The following is a 13,928-nucleotide window of genomic DNA, read 5'->3' on the forward strand; positions in this document are numbered from 1 at the left end:
TGTTTTGTGCACTAGTAGTGATTAAGAACATAGCTACGTCAATGGCATTTTGTGTCTTGTGTTTTTTTCTGGTCTCGATGCCAGTGAACAGCATGCATCCTCCTTGCAACAAGCTGTTGCAAGGTTTTTGCCTCCGGAGAAGCCAAGGGGGAAATATTGATAGATGTATTAAAATAATCTTTCTAGACAGGGGGACCACGGCCATTTTAAAAGGATATAACCCTCATTCTTGTTTTGCAACTCTGTTAAGGTATCTGTAACACTTCAACAAAGAATACAGCATTGCAAATTCACTTTCATATGGTAGTCTTCTCTCCCTCAATGTTTGAGAAGGGTCCATGCTGTATAATGTACCCGTAGCTGTGGTCAATGAAGCAAGCATGTGGAACAGCTCCATGCCAAGCAAAAGATTTTTCCAAATTCTTGTTTAAAGCAAGATCAGTCTAATCGGCTTGTCTTGCTGCAGCCATTTCTGGAAACATGACAATTATAAGGCTTCTCCTTTGATACAGCATGAAATAAAGCATTGTTCCCATTCCGATTTTTGCTTTAAAATGTCCTTTAAGACTTTAAGACAGATGAACCATTACTCATTTTTTATTCTCTCTCTCACTACTTACTTCATTAGCCTATCCACCACACATTGATTAACATGCACACTGAGGCAAGAAGTCCTGGTACAGCCCTCTCAGGGCACCCCATTCCCCTTTTGCTCCTTTTTTTTTGCCTGGAGTGCTGTCGTAATTCTGTCCACGATAGGAAGGGAAGACCCCCTGGTCTGAAGAGAGCAGGGCTGGTCGCTGAACGGCACACATCCACTGCCTCATGTAAGAACCTGCGGGACTGTTAATCAGAGGGGGGTGCTCACCACTGGTCAGCGTAAATCAAGGTGACTGACAGTACCATTCCTAAGTGAGAGAATCCACCCATGGATTTCTTCCCGAAAACTGTAACTCCAGCTGTATTCAGGCTCCTTTGTGTAAGGAGACATCGATATAATTGTAATAATAAGAACTACAGCGCAGTTGATGCTTAACAGAGTGAAAACAACCTTGTTTGTTCAGAAAGTAAATGTAATAAAAGCAAAAGTCAAAATACTGATCTATGTGAAAATACTTTTATATATTTCTAAAGACAGCATTTGTTATTTATTATTAGTATAGCATATTCTTATTTTCTGTACAAATAAAAAATGCTGCAGAGGTTTAAAAATAATATAATCTCTTAACTCATACAAAATCTGCTCATCCATCATGGGTTAAGGGATCCCTGGCCTATCAGCAATCTTCCACACAACTCTCAATATTAAAAATTTTTGCTGCTTGCACCACAAGGGAGAAAGAGCTGACAAAAGCCTTTGGCCGGTGAGATCAAAACTGGGGATGCTTGAGGGGGAGAAAGTGTAGTTTAGCTTATTTACATTTTTGCTTTGTTAGTAAACCGGAATGGTTGGAGCAGGAGGCATAAAAAAAAAAAAACAGTAAAAAAAAAAAAAAAAGTGAAATTAACATCTACTAAATCTTCTGGCAGCAGCAGTGCATTTTGATGATGTGCTGTGTCAGCTTCCACTAATGGTTTAGGGTTGAATCAGGCACAGTTCAAGACCTAAAGCAGTGCAGGGCATCGCATCTCATTTTTTGGAAGAACATGTACCCTAATTACAAAGATGGCTACAAAATAAAGAGACCGGGAATTCTGGCAAAGCAGAATAATGATCCACTTAATAGGAAATCAGAATGCCATTTTACATCTTTAAAAATCATAAAAGAGTAAGATTTCAGTTCTGTAACAAAAATGTGTCTGAAAGAGAATTTTGAGAGAAAATGGTTAACAATTCTCTTTCAAAATTAAACACGGCAAAGTTGCTTTTTCTGCTCTTAGGGGTTAATCTCCCCCATCTATTCCAGTAACGTGCATGGAAACAAAGGCTGTATATGTGTGCCACTTACCACACGAAATATCTGTCCAGTATTTCAAAGAGTACAGGAAGGAAATGCCCACTGAGCTAGGGATGTGCCAAAGCCCGTGTTGCCTGTGCCAGTCCATTCCCATGAAATTCACAATGTGTGACAGAAAGCAATACGGGAAGGCAGATTTGCAGTGGGGTGGGGAAGCGGCTTAAACAGGCAGTGGAACCGAATCAGCCATTTGGGAGGTTTATTAAGGGGCTGCCTGTTTGTCTGCCCTTTTGATGTTCAATTAGTCGTCAATTTTGTTGCAGTGAAGGAGGCATCGGGAAAAGGATGCTTCTCTTCCAGTAAACCCTGGGAAAGCAACACCTTTATTTTAACGGCCTTCCCACCAAGAACCCCCTGCAACATTTTGGCTTTCCCCAGCCATAGCTATCAGCAACACAACAGCTGCTCATTTTACAATGACTTGCTGGAGAGAGAATGATTGAAAGAGCCAATCTATGTCACATGGAGAAGCTGTGGCACAACATCGCAGGAGGTAATAGGAGAGGAATGAGGTCAGAACAAACAAGGGTAGGGTGAGAAGGGAGAGGAAAATAGCAGCGAACAAAATTATTAAAGGAGAGATGCTAGACTACACACAATGTATGTTTAAAAACAGCTACAACCTGAGCACTGCGAACAGCCCCAGAAATGCAAACAAGCTCTGTATTACTTTCTTTTCAGTGTTTCGTGAATACGGCAGATGAGAAGAGCCACAAAACCCTAGTAACGAAGCACAATGGTGGGAATGCAGTCAGGTGAATGGGGAGAACGATGAGCACAGCATCGTTCACATGGCTTGGAAACCCGAGCACCCAGCAGCGTCCCACTAGTCACGGGGTTTTAAATAGCAGTTTTACTCATTTCATTTTGTAGCTCGAGAGAAGCAACAGCAGCAGCAGAGCTAATGCAGCTGCCTGGTTTTCTTCAGAAGACAGCGATGCATTAGCCCTCACCTGAGAGCCCACCTTTATCAAAACAGCTATAGAGAGCGGGAATTCGCCCGAGCCGGGGAACCAGCGGCAGGCGATTTTGATTTAGTGCCATTCCTAAAAATGCTTCCTGAGTAAGAGGTGCTTTGTGTTACCGTAACAGACTAGAAAATTGGCATTCAAAATGGTGACACGGTTTGTATGAAGAGTTAATACTTTTCATTAGGCCAGTCACAAAAACAAGCTTTTGGGCTCAGCTGAAGTGAAGTGACTCTAACCCTGACCTTTCAGCCCAAAGCCCTTCTATTTTTACCCCAAAGGAATTAACTGGTTTGATAAAAGTTATTACTTTTCCCTACAAACTGTCCTGCTCACATCCTTATCTGTCATGGTTACAATAAAGCTATTTTCAACTTCACAACACTCTTCCTGTATTCAGCAGCCAGACTGCTAAAATATCAATCAATTTATTTGCCTGAATCTGACTGTTCAGAGATATTCAAAATTTAATCAAGCTGAGAATTTTCCAAGAAATCAGAACATCAGTCCGCAAACAGAAGTCAAGACTTCCTGTAAAGCCAACAAATCTGGGTCCTGACTGTAAAGTGCAAGGATTAGCTCAGGCTGTGGGAACTGTTACCTTTCCTCCTAGGTGGACTATTTGACTTCACTCAACAACAGGGACGGGCTTTGATGCCGCACAGTGGGAGATGCGCCGCGAATACAGGGTCACCACCCTTCCTGTAATGCACAGGGCTCCTGTCCTATCGCTCTTCCTGCTGTTCCTGCCCCACCTGAGCACATCCTGCCAGCCCGAGGGGCTGGAGGGGAAAGAAATGACTGCAGGGCATGTGTGCAGCATCAGGGCTTGACACACGCATTTAGGATGCAACCTTCATGTGTGCGCTGAGCTTACTCCCCTTTGCTTAGCTAGTTTGACCTCTGTTTATAGTTAGGCATGTACATTTCACTCGCATACCTTCGTACTGAATACCAAAACACACACTGCTCACTACATCTTAACTTGCATTTGATTTACAGCACATCTAATGAAAAGACATTACTATTTTTGTTTTTTAACTGAGCTTCAATGCTGATTTTTTTTTTTTTTTGGTCAGCTACTGATACCACCCCAGGGTAATGCTAGCACTGTTCTATTCTTAGCATTCAAAATGTCAGAAAACAATAAAAAATCGAGCATCAGAAAGGGAACAAACTCATCTGAAATACCAAACATGCCATTTTTTTCTTCTGGGTACCTTAAAACATTTTCACAAATTTCTGAATGTACATTAATGATCTTGTGTCAACCCTATGTGGCACAAGAGAGCAAGTGGCAAACATGCCACCATCATTTACATTACTTTGAGTGGAGCTGAATTCCTAGTAACATGTTGACCTTTGCAAATATAACTTAATATCTCATAAGAAATATTACACTCAAATTTTACCCCAAATAACATTTTCTCAACACAGGGTTGGAAAACCTCTGCCTCGTACTAAGGGGTCTTAAGCCACCATACAATTCCAAGAGCCGAAGGCAATAAAAATACACAGTAAAATAAAAATGGGACTCCGCAAGTAACAGAGGAACGTGACAGATGGATGATAAATGAACCAAACACAAAAATTAGGATCAATTATTTGGACCGGCCCATGAATAAGACATTTAACAAATATACATGTGGAGTCACGTTCAGAATTTTGAGAGCTCTGGGTGCTTGGTAGCGGAAATTATCCCTGCTTTATATACGCTTTTTTTTTTTTTCCGAAAAAGACCTTGAAAATGCAGGATTTTCCTAAACTGATGAATTATCAATCTAAAAGTATTTTAAAAAAATATATGTATATAACTATAAACCTTTGTATTGATTTTATTTGTTGGAACAAGCTTACCTGGAATACTTGCTGGAGAAATGGGACCAGACCTCGACTGGTTGCTTCCAACAGGAGAGCCTACAGGGGAAGGCGATGGGCCCCCGGGGATGCCAGAGAGATGTGGAGAAGCATGAGGGGAGAATGGAGACTGTGCAGGGTTGCTCTGCTCCCCTTGGCTGCTTGTAGAGCCTGATGCGCTAACAGCTGAGCTCAGCGTTGCTTCAGTTCCAGTCGGCAAGTCATCAATGGATCCAGACAAATCCTGAGGAAAAAGGAGAAAGAACCTAAGTAAGAACTAATACACGAGCCACAGGACATGAGAACTGGCACGGTGACAAGGTCCATTTGTTTACTTATTACAGCAGATAACTAAAAGGTTTTCTTTAATGCTGGTTCATGTAGTTAAATGATGGCAGAAAATGAGGATAGTATGTACAATTCTCAGCTTAATCTCTAATTCTTTTGAGAAAAAGAACAAGCAAGGGTAACAAATGAATTGGAACCAAATTCACTCAACATTAAATTTAACCTTTTCCATCTGGATTAAGCTTTCAAAATTAATCCCACAAATTCTGCCCGAGCATACTAAAGCTAATGAAAATGATACTTCAGTTTCACTTTCACACAGTATTTCGTTTTGGGGTTTGCTCCCGTTAGAATCACAGCTTATTCACTTCACTCTTTAAACCACCACCTGAATGACAGAATAAAGGTATAAAATGCACAGCCCTCGTAATACTCGTCTTCAGCTCCTTTGCCTTGCAGAAGAGAGACAAAAACAAGGTCCAACCCTGTGCAGCAATACAGGACCCATTGGCCACCTAGAAGTAAGGAAGGCTGCTTCTTGACTTCCCGCAAATACCAGTTTGACTAGCATCCAAGTTCACAGTTTCTCTACAATTTCATTTGAGTGCACTGTGAAACAGCTGCTTCATTTCAGTTCATAACTGTTGCATTTTCAATGTTTTCAATGAGAAATTTCCTCCAGTGGTCAAAGCACATCTCAATTCTAACTACAAGTTGCTGGGCATATTCCCTAAAGCTATAGTTAACACTGTTCTTTGGATCTGTGGGAGTAATTTGCTTTTAAATCATTGTAAAATCAGATAAGAGGAAACAAGAATGTTGTGACAAAGCAAGAATGTGCCCCTTAACTCTCAGGAAAAATGTTAATTCCTGAGCATGACAAAAAGATCTCAAGCAAACAGAAAAGCGTAAAGATAGCCATGCCTCCATCAACTGTTGGCGAGACACAAGTTAGGGAGCACACTGCTATTTCTGTTAGTGAATTAAGGCAGAGAGCTATTTCACGTGTAAAACAAATCATGAAATGACCTTTGGGGCTTCAAGTAATTGGGATGACACACAGCGTGTTGCTTTTGTTGATAGTTATTTCATTTGTCTGACTCATGCAAGTTGTTCCACTGGAGACAACGGGACCAGAGACTTGAGGAGTGCAAAGACAGCTGGGCTTTGCCTGGGCAAGGAGCTCAAGAAGCAAGGACTTAGTGCTACCTCATCTTTATAACAAAAATAAAGTTATTTTTAGAAGTTATGCAACCTGGACAAAATTCAAAGTGGTGTATTCAGAGTAAGAGTGCTGCCTGATCCCCATTACAAGGGGCTCCCAGTTAGTCTCCCCTAATAGACACTCAGTCTTCCAAGGCATGGACATAGTAGGATTAGCAGTTTAAACACCAGGAACATTCATAAAAACCCACCTAGAATGCTATGTGCTACTCCTCCTTTGCGTAAAGGTGTACTTCAATACAACTGACCCAACTTAGCTCTCTCCAGGACACCTCACAGACCGTATTTCCAAACGTGAATTAGACACAAGACTTCAGGTACAGCTCTCACCACAGCTTCATTTTGCTTTTTCCGACAAGCACAAAATTGTATTTGTATTTCATTAGGCATATGAAAAACAAAGATTGAAGTTTTCGAACTTAATTTACGTGTGAACTCTGCATTCACTTGAGAATAGAGTTCCAAGTCCCTACAAATGGAAATTTAATTGTGTTGCCGGCAATAAACTATTTTCATTGTTTCTTTTCTGAAACTATTAACTTTAGGAAATGTAAACACCACTGTTTGATGCTGCATACAGTAACGCCAGAGATTTTCACAGTAGAAGGTACCTGACAAACGGGTAAGCAATTACTGCTTTTCCATACATCACACGGCATTCTTTGAAATGGAATCAAATCGCTGCTGTCGTAATGTGTAACAAACGCTGCAGGAAGTGCTGATAAAACAAATGCTGCTGAAAAGCATGTAATAAAACCCCGAAAGCCGAATGCCGCAGAAGAGAGCCTATTCAAAACGAACACAAATTCTGCGTAAAAAACTAGATGGGCACCCAACAGATAAAAGATACTGAAAACACTTGGATTTATGTTTAGAATAACAAAGTTTTAAAATGGTGTTTGGATTAAAGCGTTCACTTGCTGCAGTAAGCCACAAAGTACTTGAAAAACCAGCAAACCAAAATAAGGAAAACCCATGAAGTAGTAGTGTCCATGAGGAAATTATCTGTTCAGAGATTGAGGTAAAACTTGCCCGTTCACCCCAGCATCTCCCTGGCTTGCTGAGTGTGGATGTGGGAGAACGTGGGGCCAGGAGCGAGGTTCATTTCTCCATCAGGCCGCATTATGGCTCCTCGTTCCGCTAATCTCCTGTGGGGGTGGCGTGACTGACAAGTCCCAGGCATTTCCTCAAGTGCATGCCTTCAAGGGATTTCCTCACGAACCTGGTGCAACTCATTCATAAAAGCAGAAAAGAAGGGAAGAGGAAAGCTTACATGATGCCAGCCAACTTAAAGTGCCACACTGCGCCACCCTGCCCCCAGAAATGGCGGGCGCAGCTGCCAGGCAGGCCCCAGTCACGGCACGCCTCACAACAGCACGAGCAGCAGGATTTCCTTTTGAGGCCAGGAAACGCACAGGGACACGTCCAATTCATCGAACTCATCTGCCGAGGGTGTTATTATGGCAATGGGATGAACCAGATCAATCGCGAACACTGATAATAAGGCTGCTTCTAGGCCGACACGAAGGACTCTTGTCTATAGGGATGCCTGTGCGACGCCCCACAACCTCTACGTTGTGTTACAGGGGGCTAAAACGAGAACCATCTGCCACTCTGCTCAGGGTAGTTTGTGAACCATTACTGTGTGTTTTTTCCTAACCTGTGCTTCATGGCCTTACCTAGTCTTTTAAGGCAGAAAGCATGAGTAGGTGAGCAACCGGGAAACTTTCAGCATACAAAGGCTTTAGAAACACCTCCGTTATCCACAAAAGCTAATTGGGAAATTAAAGAGCAGAAGAAGAAAGACTTTATGTGAAGCACCTGGACCGAAAGAGCACAAGTTGGCTTTCTGTTCTCCTATTATCAGTATTTTAATGCCCGCTTTTCCCTCAGCGTAGCAGAACGGTAATGAAGTCGTGCCACTTCCACATCCCAAACATTTATTTGTAGAGAAGATATTGTACACATACACATCATATATGTAAATTATATGGATTTACTTGCATTTACTTAGCATATCCATATGTAAAGCTATTAAAAAGCTTGCTAATAAGAGAAATTCACAGTGGTTTAAACATACAGCCTAGTTAACAAAGAAGCTCTGTAACTAATACTCCTCTAGAGGACAATTTAGTCAGCAGGGCACCAACTCTATTCTTCTTTTATAAGTACTATCAGATCTATGATGCCTGTAAAGAACAGAGAGACCTTACTTACTGCATCTCATTCAAACCAAGGCACCTTCAAGCTACAGTGCTTCCATTTATCTTGTTGGAAAGTTGGCAGGTTAGGTAATTGCAGGGATTCTTTTAAGGGGCTGAAGTCCCCGTACCCTAAGGCATGTCTTAAATTTTGCCTCTTTTCAGAGGTTTTATCCGGAAAGCACTCATTTCTTTGAGTAAAACGTAGCAAGTCTAGAATTACCAGAAACCTCTTGTTATACAGACCTGGTTCTTGAATAATTTTACTGCTCTTGCCTATGGTATTGGTATGGCTGTATTTTCAAATGTGATACCAAATCTAAGGAAAAAGAGAGGACATTTTTTTTCTCCATCACATATCCATATCAAAATTCTGTATTCTCTGTCAGCTTTACATTCTGTATTATTCAGGACACCCCAAACAGCTTTCCAAGTTCATTTCGAGATTACACCTTGACTATAAACTGAAATGTCCCTATGCAGGAGTTCTCTCTTTTAGTTAAGTGTTTTATCTCTACCTTCACTTCTAGCCTCACCTTCCACCCATGCACAACCTTTATCCTTGTCCCTGTGACAAGTACAAGAGCTAAAATGAACAGGATCACATTGTGCTCAGGATTATAATGTTATGCCTTCCTGGTGGTATGATCTTATCAGGCTGACAAGAGAGCCACTCTTGGAATAGCACACCAATTTACAATTGCAACACAGCCAGCAAGGGGTAGAAGGAAGTAAACTGCACAGAGGCACAAAACCCGTCGTTACCTGCAAACAGAGCACAAGAAAAAACACACAGACACTCATATATAATAATATAATACAATGCAATATAATATAATCTTAACCAAGGAGTATTCCTCAATCCAGTAAATAGCAAAGAGACTTCAGTAACTTGCTAACACCACCATGATTTTACACACAGACTGTGACAGGATTAGAGCACTCACTACGGAGCAAAAATTTACACTGCAAACACTTCACGCAGTTGCTGGTTTTGCTCAGGAGTGTCCCAGCAGCCATAAAACATAAACAAGATTTTACTGGAGGAATCCCTTGCTAAATACCTACAGCCGAAAAATGATGAGTGCCTCCTCTGAAGTCAGTAAAACTGAGAAGTGCCCAACAGGTCTAGCAGATAGCCAGCACCTTGCTAAATGAGGTCCTATACTGCTAAATGACAGCTTAAGTTCACTGACAGGTTACTGGGACTTGGGGGATCTCTCAATGGGCTTCTGCATAGTGTACACAGAGCGGGGGTTATTTAAACTTAAACCTGCCTGCCTCCAGGACCCAAGCCGCCCTTACTCCACCCAGGCCGCGGTGTTTTTGTTAGGACTGAGGACGGTACTGGTTAAAAGGCAGAGTCCTGCGCGAAATATCCATCGCCTCAACACGAGTCACCGCTTCAGCAGTGAAATTATATATACACACAAAAGTATTTTACATATAAGTATGTAAATATACATTCACGCAGACATCCACTCGGCTATTGTTTTGGAACCACGGGGGATTATGAACAATATGCTCTGTAATTGAGATTAACTTTGAACAAATCATTTGGCTGACATACACACATACGCGCACAAAGAAAAAACCCACAATAGCTCTGTTTAAATTCCAAGATATTTGTAAGACCTCTTTTCATCACAAAGAAGCCTATAATAGCACGTTTCAAGAAGACTTCCAAAGGCCCTGCTGGTCACATTGTCTAGACAGCAAGCGAGCTAACAGCCTCCCGCTTCCTGCGCAACTGGGAAAACACACAGGCACCGAGCCATGGGGACGAGGAAAACCCCTTCGTGGTCACAGCCTCCCACGCCCTCAACAGGTGTCCTCCCACCAGGCCAGATGCGTTGTGAATATGCCAAACATATTTAATGCACATCCTTAAAAAATCTTGCTTAACGGGACATGCGTTAGGACAAACCCAAACTTTGATAATATTTGGGCAGAGGTATTGTTTAGCTAGTCATGGTGCTTGGCAGACCTACTTCATCCCACTTACTATGTTTTAGTGTTGCTAAACACAATTTTAATTTTAACCTGTATATAGTAAACTACTTGTGCAATAGTCTAGATGAAGTAAATTCTAAGTAAATGGTAAAAACACTAGCTTCTTGCACTAATGTTAGTGACAAAGTGGTGTGTAGTATGCATGATTGCTAGGGAAGCATGCTTCCTTCCATCTGCAGACCTCACACGCTTCCTTAAAACAGCTGAAATGTGTTGTGAGGGCTCCTATCAGTATCAAATACCTTCTCTGAGAAGTTACACAGGGAAGTCCCCCAGGATGCAAAACCTTTTTCCACCAAGCCGTGTACTCACTTAAGCAACTGAGAAAGTATATAAGCAAATAACGCAGTGCCAGTGCTCAGCCTTCTTTCTTTTCAACCTGTGGGATTCTGGAATCACACCAGTATTCCAGAAATTATCTACAAAAAGACAACCTGGGAAAGCAGATTCAAGTCACAGCTTACTACCTAATCACTAAGCAAATGACTGTTTTGGACAGTTCTTACTTAATTTGGATATGAAATTAATTCCCAGTCTTAAAAAATCCCTCTGGTTAAAGAAGCACAGAAAATATTTTTTTCTAAGAAAAGTGAGTCCTAATAAATAAATACTTGCAGAGAGCGAGGAAAGCACAAAGGAGGGCTGGCTTTTTTGTTTTTTAAAACTCAAGCTGATATGAATTTCTGTGCTGATTTTAACTGGCCTGGGTTTTCTCTGAACATTCAGTGAAAGGGAATGTTTCATCTGGCAAATATAAGTAGACTCAATGCAAAGTCAGAAAGTAACAGCTATACCATTATTAGTATTTTTTTTAAGGTAACCCCTGGTCCTACAACATGAACACCAGAGCACACATGATGAAGCAGCGCGTAGCCTCAATGGCTGAGACCTAGGGAGAGCTGACGGCAGGACCTGGCCCTGTTTTGCTCACTCACACACCACAAAGACCTCATGGGCCTCTCGCACAGGGCCACCTCACCTGCTACCTTTCCACGCAGGAGACAGAGAAGCCATTCACAAGGCAACAGCCAACTATTTCTTCCTGAGCACGGAGATGTTTAGGCATCCAAGCTGTTAGGACTATGCAGGAGGAGAGGCTCTGGCTGAAGGCATTCCTCCCTGCAGGTGTGCCCGCAGCCTGGCTGCTACCTGAACCACAATTTTCTTCTCCTTGATACGGCGTCTCACAGTGGCAAGCAATTCCCCATTCATTTTAAAAAGAGAGAATTGTTTCTTGCTACATTTGCTTGACAAGCAAGGGATCTCTGTTTGCATGACAACTTTAATTCAAACACAAAATCCAGACCAAACAACTGTTGACCTGATACAGATGTCCAACAAGAAAAGCTAGGTGTAACCACAGCAAATTCACTCCAGTGCTCGTATCTGGATGGACTTGGACCACACTGCACAAACTGCTAGATCCTATAATTTCAAAAACTACATTGATTTTTTAGGAACTAATCCTAGCATAAACCTGTGTGTATTCAGGGCAAAGCTTCTTTTTGTGTATTTTAAACTATTGCATGTATTTTTAACTATTTTAAACTATACTGGTAATTTCTCTCCATTTCTTTGGATGACATACGACTGGTTTATACCATGTGGTTCCTGCAAATCCAAACCCATATGAATTGACCAGCAATGTTACAGCAATCTAACCAGCTTGTGATATGCCCACGTCTGCCAGACATGAGACTAGTAGAGGTTGTAAAGACGGATACGGTCACACTCCTGTGCTTGCGCTGCTCCACAATGGGATGTGACTTGCTCGTCCAGACGAGAGCTTTACATCAGAAACAACTTAGGGCAATTAGAAATTCAGAACCGACACAGTAGCTTCAAAAATCACACGAAAGCATGGCCAGCTGCGCACCTCGCTGGCAGTGCTGCGTGCCCGGCATTATGTGGTCTGCAGTTCCCTGACAGTTAATGGGAAGGGGGCTTCTGAGGTCTCCAGCTGCATCACAAAAGCTCCTAATGCCATAAAAAAGTTGATACTTTACAAACATCGACTCCCATGTATGAAACAATAAATAGTAATGACCCATGTGCTATCAAAGCAAATTGACAAAGCCTAGCAAGGACTGTAAACAGGTAAGATGCAGAGCTTGTCTGACAACAATACTTTTTTATATCGGAAGTAAACAGTAAATCTCCAGAACAGGAAAACAATAACACTGCATCTCTCAGGATACAAACCTCACTGTTTATCTCTGAAGCAGAATGCTTAGCACGTAGAATTTCTGGGAATAAAATTTAAAAACAAACAGCCAGGAACCCTTAGGAGCCATTTGTTTCCTCGGTATTATAGCAAAGAAAAATTCTCAGCCAACAACTCTCATAGCTACAGCAAATAAATAATCAACATTTAAAACACCCAAATCAATGAAAACAACAAACCGCCGCCAAGTCTAGGAAAGAAAAGTTGAATTTGCGTAACAGCGACCTAATAAAATCTGGTCGCGCTCATACTACTACTCATTCAGCTTCCTCAGTGTCAAACATACGCAAACACGAAATCCCTTCCATTACAGCTAAGTTTTTTCATTTGAAGAACAACGAGGTACGATGTAACTTCCTTCCATTGCACCTCGTTGGGTTACAACCATTTTCTAGATCATGTCCTACTTCCCATGGGGAAGGCAGGCTCAATTGGCAGGATAACACAGAAAGGAAGCAGACTGAAGGTAAGTAGGCATTAATCTGGAACCTTTCAAGCTCTTTGGAGCTTATTGTTTTGGAGATCACCATCCTCCTTCAGTAGGCTTAAAATTTGCATGGCCATTGGACAGCTGCACTGCTGGTCAGTCCAACCTGCTTCTCTTTCTGTCCTGACCCTACTTTGAACCGAGCATCACAAAGCCACAAGGAAAACACTGTATGCCTCCTCCTCCCCTTCCCGTTACTTGCTCTGCTTTCACAATTGGCTTTGAGAGATATCTGAACAAGCAGGCAAGAGGAGGAGTACTGAGTCACAAGACAGACGAGTATTAATTTGGACAAAAGGGTATGAGACAGAAGAAGAAGACATTAGAAGAATATATGGGTCAGTAGGTCTGAAAAAGACCTAAAATTTCGGCAGGAGCAGCAGTGACATGAATGAGGAACTATTACTTACTCCCTTTATTCCCTTTACTTTGGCTCCCATACTCGTGGAAGCTTGCAGCACAGGCAGTCAGAAATAGACCATCTGTCTCGAGACTACGTATTCAAAAACCTGAGACTTTGCAGGTGCAGCTCAAGCAAGAAGCAAATATCACTTCAGGATACCATGGCATGAAATGTGATAAAATTCACAGTATGTCTATACTGCAGCATGCCTACACTTGATTGCAGCGCCAAGATCCTCAACAGGTCTGCGAAGGGCAGTTCATGTAGGAGAAGCTCTTTCAATATGGCCACACAACCTCGCACGG

General features: G+C 41.9%; 1 protein-coding gene across 8 annotated transcripts in view; it reads right to left on the reverse strand.

The window, feature by feature from the left end:
* Positions 1–13,928, reverse strand: part of ARID1B (AT-rich interaction domain 1B) — a 325,904-nt gene that overhangs the window by 95,354 nt on the left and 216,622 nt on the right. For all 8 annotated transcript variants that reach the window (XM_040553589.1, XM_040553591.1, XM_040553588.1 and 5 more), the window contains one exon: positions 4,784–5,027. In XM_040553589.1, coding sequence (XP_040409523.1) covers positions 4,784–5,027 — 244 coding nt within the window. The remainder of the gene's footprint in view (positions 1–4,783; positions 5,028–13,928) is intronic.

Source organism: Cygnus olor, chromosome 3, assembly GCF_009769625.2.
Source record: "Cygnus olor isolate bCygOlo1 chromosome 3, bCygOlo1.pri.v2, whole genome shotgun sequence".
Classification (NCBI taxonomy): domain Eukaryota; kingdom Metazoa; phylum Chordata; class Aves; order Anseriformes; family Anatidae; genus Cygnus; species Cygnus olor.